At 49.1% G+C, this 20,271-nt stretch overlaps 7 protein-coding genes across 11 annotated transcripts; 5 read left to right on the top strand and 2 right to left on the bottom strand.

The window, feature by feature from the left end:
* TRIAP1 (TP53 regulated inhibitor of apoptosis 1) lies at positions 457-1,497 on the bottom strand. Its single transcript, XM_021412772.1, has 2 exons — positions 1,292-1,497; positions 457-1,099 (listed from the first exon to the last, which is right to left on the bottom strand). The coding sequence occupies exons 1-2, from the start codon at positions 1,436-1,438 to the stop codon at positions 1,016-1,018; spliced, it is 231 nt and encodes a 76-aa protein (XP_021268447.1). The 5' UTR covers positions 1,439-1,497; the 3' UTR covers positions 457-1,015.
* Positions 1,477-2,791, top strand: GATC (glutamyl-tRNA amidotransferase subunit C). Its single transcript, XM_021412766.1, is given in 5 exon segments — positions 1,477-1,520; positions 1,522-1,615; positions 1,704-1,870; positions 1,986-2,089; positions 2,430-2,791. Coding segments are annotated over 5 exon segments (453 nt in total). The 5' UTR covers positions 1,477-1,488; the 3' UTR covers positions 2,486-2,791.
* Positions 5,667-7,426, top strand: LOC110406354 (dynein light chain 1, cytoplasmic-like). Its single transcript, XM_021412768.1, has 3 exons — positions 5,667-5,792; positions 5,918-6,055; positions 7,045-7,426. Exons 1-3 carry the CDS (start codon positions 5,682-5,684, stop codon positions 7,180-7,182), a joined length of 387 nt encoding a protein of 128 aa, XP_021268443.1. The 5' UTR covers positions 5,667-5,681; the 3' UTR covers positions 7,183-7,426.
* On the bottom strand, positions 8,067-14,379 carry COQ5 (coenzyme Q5, methyltransferase). 4 transcript variants are annotated; one of them, XM_021412759.1, is made up of 7 exons: positions 14,150-14,379; positions 13,186-13,335; positions 12,499-12,723; positions 10,776-10,882; positions 9,121-9,209; positions 8,812-8,923; positions 8,067-8,694 (listed from the first exon to the last, which is right to left on the bottom strand). In XM_021412759.1, exons 1-7 carry the CDS (start codon positions 14,196-14,198, stop codon positions 8,593-8,595), a joined length of 834 nt encoding a protein of 277 aa, XP_021268434.1. In that variant the 5' UTR covers positions 14,199-14,379; the 3' UTR covers positions 8,067-8,592. The 4 variants fall into 4 exon arrangements, with proteins under 4 accessions (XP_021268434.1, XP_021268435.1, XP_021268437.1 ...); XM_021412760.1 differs by having other exon boundaries at positions 14,162-14,379; XM_021412762.1 differs by having other exon boundaries at positions 14,043-14,378.
* Positions 14,492-16,762, top strand: LOC110406355 (dynein light chain 1, cytoplasmic). Its single transcript, XM_021412770.1, has 3 exons — positions 14,492-14,652; positions 14,984-15,121; positions 16,436-16,762. The coding sequence occupies exons 2-3, from the start codon at positions 14,990-14,992 to the stop codon at positions 16,571-16,573; spliced, it is 270 nt and encodes an 89-aa protein (XP_021268445.1). The 5' UTR covers positions 14,492-14,652; positions 14,984-14,989; the 3' UTR covers positions 16,574-16,762.
* Positions 17,137-18,762, top strand: LOC110406350 (dynein light chain 2, cytoplasmic-like). The gene is made up of 2 exons (XM_021412763.1): positions 17,137-17,383; positions 18,444-18,762. The coding sequence occupies exons 1-2, from the start codon at positions 17,252-17,254 to the stop codon at positions 18,579-18,581; spliced, it is 270 nt and encodes an 89-aa protein (XP_021268438.1). The 5' UTR covers positions 17,137-17,251; the 3' UTR covers positions 18,582-18,762.
* LOC110406356 (dynein light chain LC6, flagellar outer arm-like) lies at positions 19,020-19,820 on the top strand. 2 transcript variants are annotated; one of them, XM_021412771.1, is made up of 2 exons: positions 19,020-19,267; positions 19,474-19,820. In XM_021412771.1, the coding sequence occupies exons 1-2, from the start codon at positions 19,136-19,138 to the stop codon at positions 19,609-19,611; spliced, it is 270 nt and encodes an 89-aa protein (XP_021268446.1). In that variant the 5' UTR covers positions 19,020-19,135; the 3' UTR covers positions 19,612-19,820. The 2 variants fall into 2 exon arrangements, 1 of the variants encoding a protein (XP_021268446.1); XR_002443436.1 differs by having other exon boundaries at positions 19,128-19,340; positions 19,474-19,614.

Raw genomic sequence — 20,271 nt, 5'->3', positions numbered from 1 at the left:
TTCCGCAGTTTACAAGCCAACACATTAAGACCAACAAATAACTTTAGTTTGCTTTACTAGGTGTAAAGTGCACAGAGTCCAGGAGCAGCTTCATAAGCAGGTGAGGTCCCCCAAGAGACAGGACAAGCTGTTGCAGCTTTTAACTTATCAGCTGTAAAGCTTCAGTCCAACGTTGCTCTCATTCCACACATACTTTGATTACCTCAATCAAAAATCTAACAGTAGTTGTGGCCAACCTGGTGCTCTGTGGTAGCATGTACAAAGATGGCCACGCCTGTGCAGTTTTACTGCAGTGATACATCACACTAAAGGAGCAAGAATTCGAATTCAGGATTGCTTCAGTACCTCAGAAAACACCAAAGAAAGGGGCCTCTGCATTAACTGTTACTTCAGGTTTTGACACAGGCTGCTTCTTGTCCCTCTTGGACATCATAATCAGACACTACCAGACAGTTATCCACGTGAACAAAATATAACTTGTTAGATTTATTTCATTTAAGTTATTGCAAGTCCAGCAAAAGTGCTTTTATACCATCTCTGTTTCTGGCACAAACCAGTGCTTTAGCCCCCTGGCATTCAGGATCATATAAATCAGACTTCTTCCACCAAAATTCAGCACCACAGAGATGAGACAAAGTAAATCAACCTTCTTTTTAAACACTTCCAAGTGTTATATAAATAAGCAAGAGAACTGGGTCACAAATTAGCTATTAGTAAGTTCAACATCTCCCATTACAAAGTACATTCGATAGAAGTTAGTTAAATCATCTTTTTGCACTGTTATAAGCCGAACCACCACCACGATTCATTGGAAAGGAGGCAGCAGGTACCACATCATAAAGTCTTTTGCTTTGTGGTAGTTTGTTTTCACAGGCATAGAAGACACCCCACTTCCTAGAATGCTACAGAGAGGAAGCAGCTTAGCAAAGCGCTATCCAGGTGTGTCCTGGCTGCTGTCTGGTCACCATTCTCAGCCCATAGGCTCACATTAATGACTCCATCCATACAGCTGAAGTCAAGAGGAATTTTCAGCTTTCCCTTTGCTCGGACCCATGAACTCCAGCCCTTCGATGGGTATGTCCTTCTCCTTGATCGCTTTCTGGGAAAAACAAAAACAAAACAAGTTACATAGAAGCGTGTTTCAGACAGCACTTTGCAGTGCTGAGAAACAAAAGCTTCGGTTCAAAACATCATCTAGAAATAGCAGCCTCAGGTCTGCGTTGGGCTAGATGGGCTCCTAATGTTACGGATGCTGAACTCTGTGCAGGCGGCGGCTCCGCGGGGCCCGCACCTGCACACAGAGCTGATAGCGCTTGAAGAGCTGCCCGCAGGGGTCCCCGTCGCTCTCGCCCTTAAGGAACTTCTCGGCGAACCAGCGGTTGAAGCACTGGTCGTACTCGCGCTTCAGCTCGGTGCACGCCTCCCCCACGCTGTTCATGGCGGCGACCGAGCCCCTCCGCCACCGCCCCGACGCGCTTCCGGCGCGTGATGATGACGTCACGGAGCTGCTTCCGGTGGCGCGATGCAGGCGGCGTTGTGCCGCTGGCTGCGGGGTGGGGGGCTGCGATCTCTGAGGCTCGGAGCGGCCGCAGCGAGCTCCGCGCCGCCCCCGCAGGTCGGGCATCGCCCGGGGCCGTGCCGTGCCACGCCGTGCCGTTAGACGCGGTAACGGTTTGAGTAGCCCCGTCTCTGCTCTCTTGCAGGACGGCGTCACGGTGGAGGTTCTCGACCACCTGGAGCACCTGGCCCTGGTGGACTTCCGCGATGCCGAGGGCGTGGAGAGGCTGCGGGAGTCGGTGCGGTTCGCTGAGCGGCTGCGGGAGGTGAACACGGAGGGCATCGAGCCGATGGACTCGGTGCTGGAGGACAGGTGGGGGCGGAAGCGCTGTGCGCACGTCGGGCGCGTTGGTGCTGGATGCGCTCTGTAGGAGTCGCCCACGTACGTGCTTGGCCCCTCCGCGCACCAAACAAACCGCTGTCCTCAGGTGTCTGTATCTCAGGGAGGATGACGTTACAGAGGGCAACTGCACGGCAGAGCTGCTGAAAAATGCCAGAGAGAAAATAGAGGAATACTTCGTAGCCCCACCAGGTACCGTCTTTTTTTACGGAACCTCTGCATCTTGCTTGAGTTAACCTAAGGAATGTTACCTGCCATAGCGAATTGCTTTCCAGCGTAAGGAATGGCTGTGGTCATCTGCACTAACAAAACCAGAGGCAGACTGCAAGCTGTTGATCCAAAAGCAGTAGAGAGGTTAATGTTACCTTAAATCTCCACATCACTGTTTACAGGAAGTCAGACAGAACTTCCTTACTTTCTCTACGTGCTCCCTCAATCAGACTCTCTGTGCTTAGGGTGAACTGGAGTTGTGCTGCTGTTAAGCTGTGCTGCCCGCTGACAGCTGGTCTCACACAACTCTCTTTTCTCCCAGGTAACATCCCTTTACCAAAGCTGGAAGAACGAGATACTTTCCTGAAGGGTTCGTAGCGGGAGAACTCAAATGCCATTTCCATATTTTGGGAAAGCTACAGTTTGTGTGATGGCAACTGAAATAGCCCAGCACGTGTTTTGATCAAAAGAAGAGCACTCGCACTGCTAAGCTTTCTGTACCGTCCTTCTGTAAATTCTCTTGGTGCTGAAATACTTGATGTTTATGAAACTGGAAGGCAGCATGACAGATGATCTAAGTGCTTCTATTTATCAAAGTATATTTTATGTATTTTATGTTACTAAATGGCGTAAAGGCTTTAAAGAGAACATTAAAAGCTGAAGATTAAAAATAGTTTTATTGAACTAGTTTGTGAGGAAAACGAGAGGTTAGAAAGTTATATCCTACATTTCTCAGCTGGCAGAGAAGCTTCCTCATTAAAACTCTACCACTCAGAGGCAAGATAAGACCAAACTGGTTGAAGAAAGCTAGAGACAGGCTGAAAGAAGAATGCTGCAGCAAACGAGAACCAAGTAGCCCAGACCACTTGTTTCCAGGCCGCAAAAAATGGAGTAAAAGGCTTAAAACCAACCTTTTCCTTTCTGTGTGGTGCCCCTCCAAATACAGATTTAAGAATCCAGATTTATTTCCTCCAGTTATAATGCCATCCACTAGAAGAGATCATGCCATGCTGAGCCACGGTGAAATCTCTGAAGAAGTGCTAGAAAAGACCCTTGAAGTTATTGTAATAGGATACTGCTAATCACCAATTTCAAGTTTGCTCTCATGGCTCTTGAGAGCGTGCCAGGAGGACAGGGGGGTCTTCCATAGCTCCTGGCACACGCTCCTCAGGGGCAGAAACTCTCCTCGTGTGATTGGAATTCGGTGTCATCCACTTTACAACACTGCATGTTCTGTACGTGTTTGCAGGAAAAAAACATTGCTCCCACTTTGCTTCTCTGTATTTCTGCATAATGAACAGCACCAGCTTTGTGCATGTGTTCCCTGATAGAGGAAACGCTAAACACAGCCATAATTGCAATTATTTCTCCAATGGACTGCATGTTCTACATCCCTACAAACAAAAGGTAATATAAACTAAGTCTCTACTCCCACTATCAAATTCACTGCAAAGCTGGAATACTTTGTTAGAGCTTGTGTCAGACTTGTCAAGAATCAGACCCCGCAGATTGTAAACCAAAGAGTCATTTATGGTGTGTATACAAATCACAAGGGCACACTTCAGGGTGCACCATATGACACGCATGTTCACAGGGAATTCCTACTCTGGGAAATCCCTACGTGTTCTGTCCATTTTGGCTGCCTTCTTTCACCATCAGAGGGAACAGGGACGTTATTTACATAAGGAAATGGAGAGGAGCTGAACAGCATGGCCACAGGAGCCAGCAGCCCAGTGCATCGTCAGGCAGCAATCAAAGCAGTTTGGACCACGATGATCCCACATTCCCCATGCAGCGCAGGCTGAGCTTGAAGCTGCCAATTCTCTGCTGCTGCCTTCTGCACACACCCAGTGAGAGGACAGACTGCCTGATGCTTGTTCCCTGCAGCCTAAACTGTCTTACAAGCTGAAAACATGTATTTCCTTAATGAAGGGGTTTTCTACAACATCCCCACTAACGAGGGAACGACAGCCCTGACTCAGATCCCCACAACCAGCACATTAGGAACCCTTGCACAGGGCAACGAGCTGCCTGTGGGGCAGCACGCACCGGCGCCTCAGCTTCCCTGGGCCTGTGTAACGAGGTGGGTGCTGCCCCGTGGGATGGCTGAGCCCCTCCGGGATGGGCTGCACCCAGAGGGGAGGAGGCACCCCTGGCTCACATCCTTACACTGTTCTGCTATGATACAATTAAACTAAAAAAACAACAACAGATAAGCAAGGCAAACATAAAATGTATTTGTAAAACAACTCTGTTTTTCTCAATGGTTAGTTACAGCCAAAAGAAAAAGGTCTGTTCAGTTAGAAAAGAAGGGAAGCCATATTCTGAGCTGCTGTAGATGTACCAGGTTCCCTTGGAGACCATGGAGCCGGCTTGACTTACACCTGCTGTTTTCTCTGCAGCTACGCAGATCTGTAGCATAAAACTGGACTAGATGCCCTAGCAGATAGGTGCCAGGCTTACAAAGACCATTTCAAGGCAGAGATTTCTGCAGTTGTATGGAGATACAAAAACTGAGGTTGTTCTATTGCTAATAATTATTATTTGATGTCTTGGTAGTGATTAGGAGCCCCAGGAAAAATCTCATTGTGATACAGTATTTAACACAGAGCAAAAAAAATAGAAGCCTCAGCTGAAAAGTGCTTGCTGTCTAACCTCCATCTGCAGCAGGAGTCTCATGACAGGCATTGTCCATTACCCAACATCTCTGGCGCGTCCTCTGCTCCAGCTGCCATCTCCCATGTGTATGCGTTCTGCCTTCCCCTGCAGCTCCGACCTGAGGGAGAGGCACTTTTACATTCCTGATCAACAAGTGAAGCTGTCACGTGTCTCTTTAAAGCCACGTATCTCAGGCTTTTGTGTTTCTCTGTAAAGCCCTGTGTCTCACCCACACTGACATTTCTTGCAGTCGTCATCACGTCTGTGCCTTCAGCGAACCAGTTCTTAATAAATGCACAGAAATTTGCCTGCAGCTACCAAACACCACCTCCTCAGAGACCCACGGCTGCTTCTAAAGTTCATTGTAAGCGCTGGGCAGACACTTCAATGTCTCATTTCTGGCAGCACACAAAGAGCCATTGCTGGTGCTTGGGTGGCTGCGCTGCTCTGTAGATTCATTCATTGCTCGCTGCGGCCCTGTGGCCCCAGGGCCTCTCCAGGCTGTTGGCAGCAGGCTTCTGCATCCTCACCTGCTGCATTCAAACCAAAAGGCGCAGAGACGGCAAGGTCTGCAAAAGCTGCCTGAAATCAAACTTAGACCTGATGGGTTCTGCTCATGAACGGAGCCGAGTTTAGAGCGGACCTGATCGATCTCCGTACGCGTGGGCAAAAGGTTTTATCAGACGTCGCTCCGTCTGAAAAACAACGACGAACTGAAAATAGGCATCTGAATGTGAAAATCGATCGAGCGCGGTTTCCAAGCTTTGGAGCGGGCGCCCACACGCCGCCCCGCCGGTCGCTATGGGAACGGACGCGGACACGCGGCATGCCGGGCGGAAAGAAAACGCCGGAGTAAAATCCAACCGGAGCTCCGCCGGCTGGCCAATGAGGGCTCGGGGGAACGGGGCGGCGACCAATGGCGGGCGGCCGCCGTGGGGGGGGCGGGGCTTGGGGGCGGGGCTGCGGGTACGGAGGCGTGCGCGCAGTCGGCAGCTCCGCTCGGTGCCGGTCCCCAGCGCCCGCATCGGTGAGAGGGGCCGGGCACGGACCGCGCGGGGCAGGGGGTGCCGGGGCGGGAGGGGAACGGCGATGTGCGTGTGAGTGCGCGACGGGTGGCTGCACCCGCAGCTCGGGGTTCTGTGCCCGCTGCAGGCAACCATGAGTGACCGAAAGGCAGTGATCAAGAACGCGGACATGTCGGAGGAGATGCAGCAGGACTCCGTGGAGTGCGCTACGCAGGCCTTGGAGAAATACAACATCGAGAAGGACATTGCGGCGCACATCAAGAAGGTAAAGGGCTGCGGTGCTGCGCTCCTGGCAGCTCTGTGTACGTAGAAGCAACGGGGCAGAATGTTGCTAGGCGAGTAGCTCTCGAGAAACAAGTTCCAGAGATACCAGCTCCTCGGGTTGGGCTTTCTGTGTAGGCTGTGATTCCTTAGCTTGCTTTCCCCACCCTTTGCATGGATTTTCGTGGTCCTGCCTTTCTCTTGCAGTACTTGAAGCGTTTACTTCCATCCTCTCCCCGTCCATACGAACAGAGGCGGCAGCTGATCCGTCCCTGGGTCTGATCGGGGCCAGAACACAGTGGCTCTATTGAGAAATGCAGGTTTGCTGACCCTGTCACGGGTTGGGTTTCCTTCCCACTGCATGTAGCACAAACTGTTCACACTGATGCAGAACAGATGGTTCGTTCCTCACAGTTTGTCACATCTTCTGACTCCTACTTGGAGCCTGACTGAGCCGAGCAGAACACGAAGTCCTGCACGCTCTCATTGCTGCAGGACACTACAGCGTGCAGCCACCAGCTGTAAGGTTCTGCTCATACTAAGCTTGCACGGATGAGTTTCAGATAATCTCATAGCAGGCTCCTGCTGCGATGGGTAGAAAGAATGTTCTCAGGACGCTGGTGTAAAGATACGGCAGAGAATTTTCTACTGAGTCCTTCCAGCATCCTTGTTGATAAGAGTAGCTAATGAAGTTCAAATAATGGTTTCACCTGTACAGATCCAGAGCTAGCAGTGAAGTGTGACTTCTGAGGAAGCATCACTGAACGTACACGTTTTAATCTTATTCCTGCTGAGCTTTTTTTTTTTTTTTTAAGTAAGCAGCAGACAGCTATAAGACAACAGATGATCCCTGCACTTAAGAGCATATGCTGCTCCTTAATTGCTATCTTCAGAATGTGGTCCTTGCTAAGAAGTGACATATCAGTGCCAAAACCAAAAGCGTTAGTACAGTTCTCATAGGAAATGCTAAATTTGAAGTTCTCTCTTCTGTAGGAATTTGACAAGAAATACAACCCTACTTGGCACTGCATCGTGGGAAGGAACTTTGGCAGCTACGTGACTCATGAGACCAAGCACTTCATCTACTTCTACCTCGGCCAAGTTGCTATTCTCCTCTTCAAATCTGGTTAGAACCACGGACTCTCGGTGGCACTGCATCCGGCTGCAGGACTGCACGCCAAGCACAGACAGCCTGCTACCCTCAGCCTTCCTGAGCAAACAGACCTCGAGCTTCAGGTCTTTTGTTGCATTGTTAATGATCAGGGATTTCTCTGTAGTAGCTGGTATTTTCATTGTGGCTATAAAGGTGTCTTCCTCGTATTTATTTTCTTTCAAAACAAAGCTTATTTGCTAATAAAACTACTGGAACGGTTTATCCTGGAAGACTTCTATCTACCCTTCTGCTCTTAGCACTTGCATTACCTCTATTCCCCTCTAAAGGAACATCCCAAACCAATTTTTCCCCTAAATCCACAGCATGTGAATACTGTGTTAATCTATGAATAGATCATCCATCAGCAAGAAAGAATATCAGGAAAGATTTTTCCTGAGAGAAGGTGGAAAAAAGTCTGTGCTTTGAGTCTTGCTACGTATTTCAGTATGCGTAACCTCCCATGCAAATTGTGGAGCTGCTTTTCTGATCTCAGGTGAACTGGTGAGCTAAGAGCAATAGCCCTTTTTTCTCCCACTCTTCAGAACAGAAGGTTTTTTCATAGGCTTACATCACACAGCCATCACTTGAGATTTTAACTTTGTGTGTTCTCTAGTTTTGTTTTGAGGGGTTTTTATTTTTTCTTTATCCCTGGAGCCTGCAACAGAAGCACCAGAGCTTCAACAGTTTAAGGAACAGAAAGAAAGGTGTGGTATTTTTATGTAGAGATTATACCTCTAGCTTTGACAGAGGAGAAGATTTCTTATGTAGGTGAGCATACATAATCTGATTTTGGAATAGTTATGCAGTTATTCTCCCTCTGAAAAATCTCCTTTCTTTTAGAAGACAAAAATACCAATTTAAGTGAAAAGTAGTTGATGCAGAGCTGTTTTATTTCATAAGCCTTCCATTTCTATTCAGAAGAAGTCAAAAGAACACAGAAAAGTCCATTAAAGTCCGTATGACTGAAAGACAATCAGAGCTTAATACAGATTTAATAAATCCAAGTTACTCTTCACATTGCTACAGTAGCCTCCTTGAAGCTCAGTAAGAGAAGGGAGGAATCTTATTAGAAGACTAGTCAGTCTGTTTGTGTCCACAGCAGGTGTAACTGAAGCTGCTCCACTCATTAGCACTGCTCACTTTTATCCATGTCCTTTAAGCACTTGAAGGGAAATTCAAGGGTAAGAAACTGGCCACAGAATTCACTTCACCCTCAGGTCTCTTGAGGGGAAAAGAACAACTGATGTTCTTCTGGATCTGACTGCTGAGCAAATATCTGCTGCACGAGTTCTTAAAACTTTCATCTTTTATCTTGATAGAGTTAAAATTCCAGAGCTTTCAGATCCTCCAGGAAAATTATACTTGCTGTGTTTCACTACGTAGCAGACTCACAGTTTGAAACCTGAGTGAATGGCAACAATGCCGGAGTTTAAGTTCTGATAATCCACTTTTAAAAACCCTGCATCTTCTATCATTGCCTTCAGCTCCTCCTGAAAAGTAATAGTTCCATAATTACAACCACCTGAATGCCTGTAAGCCAGCTGCCTCCACGATTATGTTGGGAAACAATTTTGTGTATTGGTGAATGCAGAGCAATACTGTCCTACCTGGGGGGGGAAGCGCCGGATGCTCTCCACAAGATACTGGTAAGAATTCCAGTCACCAGCAATAACCTCACCCAGAACAGGGATAACCTGGAAACTGTACAGATCATAGAGCCTGCAAAGACAGGCAGCAAATACACATTAGTACAATTTTAAAATCAAACCTCTCCAACACAAGTTGATATCTTACCACTTTACTTTGCAGTCTGAGTTTGATTTAAATGCACAATGAAAAGGCCTCAAAGCATCTCCATCTCTCACTCTGAGTGCAAGTGTCTTGTGACGTGGCATAAGGTGTCACCATGTTCCTACCTGGAAAGAAGAGGGTTGCTGACATGACTAAATTCAAGGCAGAGAAATCTCCCTCCTGGCTTCAGCACACGATAGGCCTCCTGAAGTGCCTGAAACAAAGCAGACGTGATGAGTTTGTTTCTGTAGGACAGCACCTGTCTATTACCATGCAGTTAACAGCAATTCAGTGATAAACTGAGGGGATTAAAGAGAATCCTGACTGGCAATCTCCATTATGTAGTTGTAGGGAAGCATCCAAAGACCATCAAAATCCAGAACACTGTTGCATAAAAGATTTATACCAGGCTTTATGATTAAACTATGATATGATATGATATCTTGTCTTTTTCCCTACACTTAGTTGACAACGTTTGCCAATGGAGCTCTTGTAATTACAGACCAAATCTGGAAAGGAGGTGACTCAACTACAGGAAACTGGAAACAAGAAGAAGGAGTAATACAAATATTTTTAATCAAAAGACTTTATTCAACTGCAAGACACACCAGAGAATCAAAGAAGAAATATGCTAGGTTTTGGAGGAGTAATGCGTGAGAACAGAGAGGAAGGAAAGGGAAGAAGAGAATATTTAGCTTCTTAGAAAATTCCATCCTGTATTCAAAACAACATAACCAAAGGAACCACCAAGAAACATTACATTGATAACTCCATGTTTTTTTCCACACAAGAACACAACAAAATTGCGTTCAACAACCTCTGCAGGTTTTACATCTGTTTGGCTTCAATTGCCATTTTCCTGATGGAATGACACGAAAATATGAACAGTACACATATATGACAGGAGCTCTGAAACAGAATCAGAGGCTTGAGGGTGTTTTGTATCAGGTCTCCAAGGAGCCGTGCTACCAGGCTGCTGTACCCAGTTTCCTCGAAGAGGTATGAAGTAATGGGGGTGCAGATGAAGCACTGTGAAAGGCTACCTGTGTTAAGAGAAGTTCAAAGGCATACTTTTCAAAGTAGTTTGGATCCAAATGCTACACCTTCCATGGAAGGAGCATTGCCAAGGTTTTACCACTCCTCCAAAACACAGGCAACTGATTTAACTAGACACAGGTGATCTAACCTATCTTCATCCACAAGACAGCTAGTCATTCCCAAAGGATACAATTTAGAACACAGAGTGCCACTTTCCCTAATTAAAATCATACTTCTGTTCTATGGAAAACTGTAAAGACACTAAGAAGAAGCGGGCTGAACAGGTTAGGTCAACTAGCTGCTCCCTGTTTTCTTCTCTGGGAGCTCTGCTGGCTCAAGCAGGGAAACAACAGTGCGTCAGATTCTTCCTGCACTAGAGGCAAGATAGAGATCAGGTGCTTCAGGAAGATTCGGGACACGAAGACTGCAGTATCATAGGTTAGGAAAAGCTGGGGAATGTAGCATTCAGCCCTTTTTGCCTTAGGAAGAGATTGTGTGCCTTGCCAAGCTGGAAGGATTGGCTGCAAATAGTATAAATCTAACTTCTTCTAACAAAGCTGGGGCATTTTATTGCGTGCCTTATTCAAACACACTGCACTCTACATGTCACTTATACTAAGTGTCTTGGGACAAAGACATTTCTTTATCTAAAGGTGTTCCTCCTTGCCTTCCTCTGCTAGAGCAGTAAAACATCAGATGGACAAAAAAGGACTTCGTGCCAGTACATGCCATAGCAACTTACCAAATCAATACGAGTAACGTTTCTTATTCCAAAGGCAATTGTGTAAACGTCAAACTTATCATCATCGAAGGGCAACTCTTCAGCATTCCCAAGCACCCAGGACAAACCTAAAATAAAAGCAAAGAACATACTGGACAGACTTAACATAACTCCTGCTACTCAGACTGCTCTGAAAAGACTAGAACTTCCCTATTCCAGAAGGAAGTGATTATTAATAAATTGCTATTGAAAACCAGTGCTTCCATTTGCCTCTTTGCTGGCGGAGAAAAACATCATCATCTTTGTCTTCACTCACAAATCCTTCAGTGGCCTGTATTGTAGCATATCAGCCAAAACATTCCTCTGTGTGTATGTGAATACGTTGCACTCACAGGGTTTTGGCCTACCAGAAAGACTTCCCCCAAATTCTGCATTCTAGTGGAAAGTGACACAAACTGGCATCCAACTGTAGCAAAGTTCCAGAAGGAGACTGTACTCAAAGGGCAACTACAAACAACGATTAAACATATTGGCAATAGACAATACACTTAAGAAATTTTGCTAGAAAGTTTCCATTGATTGAGGGAGACAAAAAAACCACACTCCTCCATCAGCACTCAATATGTGATCCCGTTGCAGCTGTCTTATTTCCCAAACCCCAACGACCATCTGTGCAGCATTAGATGTTCAAGTTATTTGTACCATAAATAAGGCTGCTTAATTTAGAATTAATAGTTTTTAAGGTCACTTTTTGGTCACTCTGATGCAGAACAAAAAAAATAACTAAAAAAAAGCAACCAGGAGCTTTCTGCACTGGAGAGCTGCAGTTTCAAAGGGCAGTATGCTAGAAAGAGGCACGGAGAACAAGACAACAGAAAACCTCAGCTGTTGCCAGGAAACACTCAAATTTAACTTTTACAAAGTTGATATCTTAATAGTTGTAGAAAATATTGTATGCAAAGGAGCATGCAACATTATTAAAGCAGCAAATATTAGTCTTATTTAAACCTGGGCAGTCTGAAAAGACAAAAAGTGAGCACCAAGAAAAGGTTTTGAGCAACAGGACAATGTCCCTCGGAATACACTGCAGTAAAATCACAAGCCAGAAGTTTGTAAGGGGACAGATGAAAGGGACTCCTGGTGTCAAACAAGACCTGAGGTGCATGCAGTGCACCCTACCACTCCTGCTGGCAAAAACACATCAGCAGCAATTGTGAAGCACTCCTGCTTCTTTTCAGCAGGCACAGCCACTGCTGTTGGCAAATACAGACACAGAAACGTATACAGAGGAAAATAGTAAAAGAAAACTGTGCTCCTTGAAATTAAACAAACAAACAAATATCAGAGCTCTGACAATGAGCAAATAAGCTCAGAAATGAGTCCACTACTAGAGGGTGGAACTGCATGAAGAACAGAAGGCAGGACGCACCCAATGGGTATGTGCTGAACAAGAGAGTGAAGAAGATGGGAAGCCAGAATTATGGCACAGTAGGACAATCCAAGCAACAGGAAGATGACTGAGTTTCTGAAGCTGCATTGTACAGAGAAAGAAAGTGAACAACTAAATACTCATTTTGAGAATTTGTTATTAACTCATAAAAATGCCTAATTTTCAAGCACAGCTTTGGTATAAACCATGGCTATATAATTTTATGCTGTAATCCTGAAGTGGTGATTACCTGAAAGTTATCACACATCAAGTTGTATCAATCATGTTACTGAAATGGTACAAAGCATGACTTACCTTCAGAGTAGCCAAGATGCTGCGCTCTCTGCTTCCCAACTTTTAACATTTCTTTGTTAATGTCACAGACTACAACTTGGGAATCTCCTAGTGGATTACTTTGTTCTTCCTGGTAACTCTTAGAAATTTCCTGCCATGACAAATTCTGATGGCGCCTAAGCTTCTGCTGGAGCTGGCGTTCTCGTATGGAACGAACGTAATTAATGAATCGAAAGGCAATGTCACCTGCAATTGTTTTAAAAGAAGGATACGTGGTTTAGAATGTCTTCTCAACTTGGAAACACTGAAACTCCACGAAACTGGAACATAAGGCTTTGAACATCAAACTCAGCATGTGCACATTCCACACATAGTATGTATGTAAGAAAATAAAAGTATGTAAGTATGCATATAAATAAAGGGAACATACTAAAAGCAAACATTCCACAACTTCCTGCAAAAGGAAACCGTTTCTGATAGCGTATCATGGCAGTACTACAGAGCATTGGAGTGAGGTATTTCAAAATATAAATTAAATTTCACCTGCTGTAAATCTGCAGTGAAGCAGATCGGGGTTTTACTGTGAAAGACAGCAGAAGAGAGACAAAAAAAAAAAAAAAAAAGCTCAGGCAACTTCAGCCCAAGAAAACTCAAAAAAAGATTTGAAAATAGCGTGGCGTGGTCGCAAAGAACTACAGAAGGATTTACCTGTTCCGCCAGCAACATCCACAAGGAGCGTCCCTGGGGAAGGATTCATTTTGTGCACGAGGATGTCCTTCCACACCCGGTGGATCCCCAGGGTCATCGAGTCATTCATTACATCGTATTTCTGAGCCACGTTTTCAAAGACCTGGTAAACTGCAAGAGAATACGTGAGGATGAGACGCGACTTTACTTAAAATCGGCCCCGTGGAAACCAGACGGGGAAAGCCTTTCTTGTGTTGGGGAGGTCTGCCACCGTGCGGAACCGGGAAAGTTCACCTGAAAACTCCTTACACCGGAAAAATGAAAGAGAATCCCATTGACCTTGCTGAGAGACAAACCTGTCTTTGGAGAAACGGCGTCTCCTCCCGTAACCCTGCTGCGGTTCCGCGGGGATGAAACGAGAGGGGAGGAAACGAGCGGAGATAACCCCGCCGCCGCCGCACACTGCCCCCCACCCCCCCAGCCCCGAGCCCCCCACAGGCTGCAGCCCGGCCCCGGCCCCGGCGCCCTCACTTTTCTCTCTCCGCTCCGCTTCGGACACGTTCTGGAAGCCGAAATGCGTCTCGGGCCCGGCAGCCAGGCCCCGCGCGGGGCCGAGCAGCGCCCACAGGGCCCCGGCGCGGCGGGAGAGCAACGCGCGGCCCGGGCACAGCCCCGCCGCCATCTTGGAGGGCGCGTCCGCCGCTCCGCCACCGCCACCGCGCGGGGCCCCCCCCGGCGCTCAGCCCGCGCGGGCCGCCAGGCAGCCCCGGCCCCGGCGCCGCTCCTTCGGCCGCAGCGTGCCGGCCGAGCGGCCCCGCGCCCCGCCGCTCTGAGGGGAGGGCTCCGGCTGAGCCGTTTGCTAAAGCCGCCCCGCTTACACGCCGCTCGAGCCATCCGCAGACGTCGGCGCTCTCAGAGATACAAAAAAAGCACCGAGCTCTTTGTCACGTTGGGGTGTGCTTCGTGTTTAAGGCCGCGTTCCTACCGGAGCCGTTACCGGGAGAGCCTCTCACGCTGCGCTCACGCAACCACATTCGGGCGGTTCAGCCGTGAGGAAAAACAAAAGGGGAAGGCCCCGCAGAGGCAGCACGCCCGCAAGCAGAGCCCCGCGCGCACGCCATGGCCGGGGTCCCCCACCAGGCCCGGCGCCCGGCGCCCAGCCCGCACCTCGGCGGCCAACACACGCGTCGCTATGGCAACGGCCGCGGGGCATGCTGGTCTGAAAGAAAACGCAGGAGTAAAACGCTGCGAGACTGACGGCTTGCAGCCAATGAGCGCGTGGAGCGGCCGCGGCGATGACCAATGGCTGGTGGGCAGCGCGGGGAGGGCGGGGCTGGCGGCACTGGGAGGCGGGTGCGACGCGCGCGGGTCGGTTAAACCGGCGCGGCGGCGTTAGGAGCGGGTGATTGCGGTGCTCGTTCGCCTTCCTGCGCCGGTTCCCTGCGTGCCGCTTCGCCACAGCCGCTCCTGCTCCGAGCTCGCGGAACGGTGAGGGGCGGGGGGGGCTGCCGGGTGGGTGGGAGGGCGGGCGGGCGCCGGGGTGCGTCAGCTCCTGACTGGGGCTGGGTCAGGCCGGGCGCTGCGTGCGGCCGGTTCCTACGTCCGGGCCCTGCCAGCGCCGCACGCAGGCGGCTTTCCCTCGGCACCGTGGGGCGGTGGCGGCGGGGTTGGACGGGGCCGGGGAGCCGCTGGGGCTCTGGCCCGCCCGCAGACACGCTGCCCCGCAGCGCTGCGGCACCGCGGGGCCCTGGGCTGGGCTGCGGGAGCCTGAGGGAGTGGCCGCGTGTGACCGCAGCCCGGCGTTCCGTGCCCGCTGCAGGCAACCATGAGTGACCGAAAGGCAGTGATCAAGAACGCGGACATGTCGGAGGAGATGCAGCAGGACTCTGTGGAGTGCGCTACGCAGGCCTTGGAGAAATACAACATCGAGAAGGACATTGCGGCGCACATCAAGAAGGTAAAGGGCTGCGGTGCTGCGCTGCTGGCAGCTCTGTGTACGTAGAAGCAACGGGGGAGAATGTTGCTAGGCGAGTAGCTCTCGAGAAACAAGTTCCAGAGATACCAGCTCCTCGGGTTGGGCTTTCTGTGTAGGCTGTGATTCCTTAGCTTGCTTTCCCCACCCTTTGCATGGATTTTCGTGGTCTTTTTGCTGTTCTCGTGTAATACTTTCCATTTAAGCGTTTACGTCCATTGTCTCCTGTCCAGTTAAACAAAGTGGCAGCTGAGCTGTCCCTGGGTCTGATCGGGGCCAAAATACAGTGGCTCTATTGAGTGCTCCTACAGCTTCCCTCTGAGGGAGCGCTTGTTCTGTGTGGTTCTCGGTTACAGTTTTATTTAACTTAATCTTCAGGATCTGTTCAGTTCTGTACAGCTGAAATAGAAACTGTAGGGAAACATCCTCTTCTGCAAGTTTATTGTAATGGTGTCTTACGTAGTAACCAAAGCAAAAAAAAAAAAATTCAAAAGCAAAGCAAGTAACTTCTGCTTATTTTTAATCTGTTTGCGGTCTTTGGGTTTCCTTTTTTAATATCAAATTAACAGCAACAAATGTGGAGAATACTCAGCCCAGGTGAATAGAAAAATAGAGTTTTGGTGGAAGCTACTCTGATTTGAATGGAAGAGCTATCTGAAAAGCAGTGAAACTAAGAATGATTCTCTCCTCTAGGGAAAACTTGGTTTGCTGTTCCCATAGTACAGAAAGGTATTTTTTTTTCCCCACAGATGCCAGAGATATCTATGATAGTGAAGAAGGGAGAGTTTAGCATAATGTTTTTCAGGTACTTTTTGTGGCAACTGCTAGAAACTTCTAGAGAATTTCCTTGATAGGTGTGAAGCTCGAATATGTAGAAGATGAGTTGGTAGCACTGGTTTTACAGAGCTTCTGGCAGAGAATTTTCCACAAACAGTCCCATCAGCACCCGTGTTAGAGACGAACAAAGGAGTTCAAATAATGGCTTCGTCTCCATGGATACAGAAGTGGTGGTGAAGCTTTCATAGGGGGCTGTAGTTTTTGGTGATGAATTATGGGAGGGAGAAGAGTACTTTCCGTGAGCAAAGGCAATGTTCTGGGCTTCTGTCTGCTCAGATGGGAAGTACTGTGTTTTTCTTTCTCTTTTTTTTTTTTTCTGTCTGACTAAGCAGCAGGTGAACAATACTAGGATTATCTTATTTAGAATGTATTCAAGAGCATCTGCTGCTCCTCTAATTGCCCTGCCCAGAAACTGAATGCCTGTTTAGAAGCGTTCTTAGCATCTAGTGGTCTGTTTTGCAGGAATTTGACAAGAAATACAACCCTACTTGGCACTGCATCGTGGGAAGGAACTTTGGCAGCTACGTGACTCATGAGACCAAACACTTCATCTACTTCTACCTCGGCCAAGTTGCTATTCTTCTCTTCAAATCTGGTTAGAACCACGGACTCTCTCTGACACTGCATCTGGCTGCAGGACTGCTGGCTCCTGTGCCCGGTTCCTTCAGCCTTCCCGAGGACGCAGACCTTGATCTTCAAGGGCAATGGCAGGGATCATGATATAGCAGAAGGTGTTACGCTGTGGATATGAAAATGAAAAATACCAAAAAAAAGTCTTCCTTATATTTATTTTTTTCTAAAAGGCTCCATTTTTGCTAGTAGAGCTGTTGGAGGAGTGTGGCCTTTAAGAGTTCTATGCCATCTGCAGTATCAGCCCATTACTGCTTATGCTCTGTGAGTACCGACGGTGTTCTGTTCCAAAGCTCTCCATTTCCTTTCTGATTCTCTTGTACTGTTGGATACACTGACAGCTGTACTGTTGCAGAGCCTGAGCTGTTTCTTTTTCTGCTGATGCCTCTTGGAGATTTGATTTGGAAAATAAACATCAAGATCCAGCCGGCTGCCGCCTCGTTATTTGGGAAGCGCTGCGGGGCGGTGCCCGTGGGACTGCAGCTCCCGGCATGCCCTGGGCCCCGCTCCATCCGGGCCCCGCCCGCTGCCCGGTGCCGCCGCTGGGGGGCGCTGCTCGGACGGGGGGCGCGCGGGGAGCGGTTAAACCGCGGCGGGGTGAAGGGAGCGAGTGCGCCGCTGCCGGTGGGCAGGGCAGTGCAGGTGGCCATGGGCGAGCAGAACGCTGTGATAAAGGACACGGACATGCTGGAGGAGATGCAGCAGCAGGCCGTGGAGTGCGCTATTTTGGCCATAGAGAAGTACAGTGTTGAAAAAGAAATTGCTGCCCTTATAAAGAGGGTAAATAATTGTGATATCCTTTTTTTGTCCTACTCGCATCAGAGGCCAGGTGGGGTGGGTAGTGCTGTGCTTCCTGGGAAAGCCAGTTCTGTGGGGCAAGGTACAGTGGGCCTTGGGCTGCTTTCCCTCTGTTCCTTTTCACCACCCTTATGTGTACCTTACCTGGTACATGTACCTTTCCCAATCCTTACTATTTTGTTGTGCAGTGACTCCTGTTTTAAATTGCTTTGTTGCGAGCAACAGGGGAGCATCTGTGGGCCTGTCCCAGTGCTCAGCAGCTGGTGGGAAACTGAGTCTGCCATAGCTTTCCTCTGAGGAACACTCAAACTGTGCCTGAATTGGTCTTAAGGTTCCATTCGTGTTTCTGTAACAGTTGCACAAGATTGGCTGCCTGGTTCAAAATTTGCAGTAGGAAATAATTTTTGGCATAGCTTCTGTACTCACTCCTGTAGCGTGTGCTGAACCACGCTAACGTCCTGAGGCTTGGGATCTTGGCATCCTTGTTATGGATGTGTGAAAAGGAACAAGGAGGGCACAAAGGGTCCTTCTGCTTTGCCATCTCAGAAGACTGAAGGAATCCAAAGGTACCGCAGATCTGGGAGGGAACTGTTAGAAAAGTCTTTCAACTAAATAGTACAAATGCTTCTTTTGTGGAAGTCTTCCTTCCCCCTCTTAAAGAATACGCGCTTTGCTGGTGGAGAGCAGAGGGTTCGCAGCTTGTGTGGCTCCTCGGTGGAGCCTGAACAATGGGAGTGAGGAACCAAGGTTGTAAGAGCTGACCCTTGCCAGGTGTGGGCTGAGGCCATGGTTTGACATCTGGGGGAGATGTCCCTGAGCATAGCTGTGAGCTTCCACTGTGTGTTTGATTTGCTTTTGTCTTAAGCAGCAGTGAGCTGCAAGAGGGGAGTAACAGTCCTTGAAGCGAACAGCACACGCTGCTTCTTAATTGCCTTTCCAAATAGCTGCTTGTTAAGAAGAGAGGCAGCCTGACAGAAAATCTGCAGACAGCACTGGGATGAGAGCTGCGCCAGCACTAACTTCCCAGTGGTCTCTTCCACAGGAGTTTGAGAAGAAGTACAGCCCCACTTGGCACTGCGTTGTGGGAAGGAAGTTTGGCAGCTACGTGTCTCATGAGACCAAGCACTTCATTTTCTTCCTGGTGCGTGGCCTGAACGTGCTTCTGTTCAAAGCTGGGTAGCAGCCGGCCTGCTGGGAGCCACAGTGCTGTGCAGCCCACCGGGCAGCAGGCCTTGTGCTGCGGGTGATGGTGCGGTGCTTCTGGGGCTTTGTTGTGTTCGGCATGGAGAAAGAAAATAGTTATTTGCATTTATTTTCTTTCCAAAGCCAGCTCCTTCATTAAAAATGTTGTGTTTACATGTGACTTTCTGAAGTAAATCCTTGCCCAGAGGGGGCTTGGGCTGACCGGGGCACGCCACACGCAGCCCCTCAGGGCGGGCCGGGAGGGGGCGCTGTGGGCGCAGGGGCAGCTCTGGGGTCGCGCTTTCCCGTCGGTATGGCAACGAGTGCGGGTGTGTGGCATGCGCAAGGAAATACCGCCCTTCCTCCCTCCGCCCAACCAATGAGCGCGAGGAGTGGCGGAGGCGTTGACCAATAGCTAGAGAAGGGGGCGGGGATAGTGGCCCCAGGGGGCGGGTGCAGCGCGAGCGGGGCGGTTAAAGTGTTGCGACGGCGGTGCGCGTCCGTCCGCGGGGCTGCGCGGCTCCGGGCAGGGTGCTTTGTGTGCGCGGGACCATGGGCGAGCAGAAGGCGGTGATAAAGGACACGGACATGCCGGAGGAGATGCAGCAGCAGGCCGTGCAGTGCGCCGTGCGGTCTCTGGAGGAACACAGCCCTGAGTGCAGCGTGGCTGCTCATATAAAGAGGGTAAATGCTCGCTCGTATCTTCTGTTGAACGCTCTGTGGGCATCCGCAGTCAATCGAGCTCGCGTGTCGGTGGGTGAGTAGTTGGAGCATCGAGTTCTGCGCGCTGCTGAGCTGTGCACCCGCACCCGGCGCTGTGCCCTTTTCCTGCGCTCTCCAGAGGCGGCACTCGGGCGGCAGCACTGAGTACCGAGCGGTCTCTCCTGCAGGAGTTTGACAGGAGATACAATCCCACCTGGCACTGCGTTGTGGGGAGGAACTTTTCCAGCTGCGTGACGCATGAGACCAATCACTTCATCTTCGCCTACCTGGGCCATGTCGCTTTACTTCTCTTCAAGTCTGGTTAGAGCCAGGGGCTGCTTCCCGAACCCCACCCCGCCGTTTGCTGACCCACAGCCCGGTGCTTGCAGCCCTCCCGTGTGAGGACCTTGGGTGCGGATTTTGCTGGAGTGGGTGGCGTTCTTATTGTTCTTAGGGGGGAGATGGAAAGAGGAACACCTCCTTGCTTTCCACAGCCAGCTTCTTTCCCAATAAAAATGTTGTTCTGCCTTTCGAAGCTGTGCAGCTGTCTGCCCTCTCTCCCTGATGCTGCTTGGACTGCTTGCTTCCTTCTGAGTGTGGCTGACACCCAACAAATCTTTTCTTAAATCCAAAGCCCTTAAACACTGTGGTAGATGTAGTCATAACTTGGTTGGTAGTCTAACAACAATAGATGAACTGGGCATGAACAAAAGAAACCCCCTTTATGAAGGTTTTGCTGAAGGGTTACGTATATATACTTTTTGTTAGCTCTCTTCATCTTTTTGTGCCCCATCCTTTTTTCGGTAAGAAACCCAAGGAGCACTATTGTAGTGAGGCTGAAGTTCCTTCCCAAAAAATAATGGGAAAGGGATCAGCACATGCACTCAGGGTGCTTAAATGCTATTAGAACCCCTTTAGAAGCCGTTGTATTTCCAGTAAGAATCCCCTCTTTCTTTATTTTTAGTTTGGAGGAACAGTTGCCAAAT

This window comes from Numida meleagris, chromosome 14 (assembly GCF_002078875.1).
Source record: "Numida meleagris isolate 19003 breed g44 Domestic line chromosome 14, NumMel1.0, whole genome shotgun sequence".
NCBI lineage: Eukaryota > Metazoa > Chordata > Aves > Galliformes > Numididae > Numida > Numida meleagris.
This window is presented reverse-complemented; position numbering and strand designations above follow the sequence as displayed.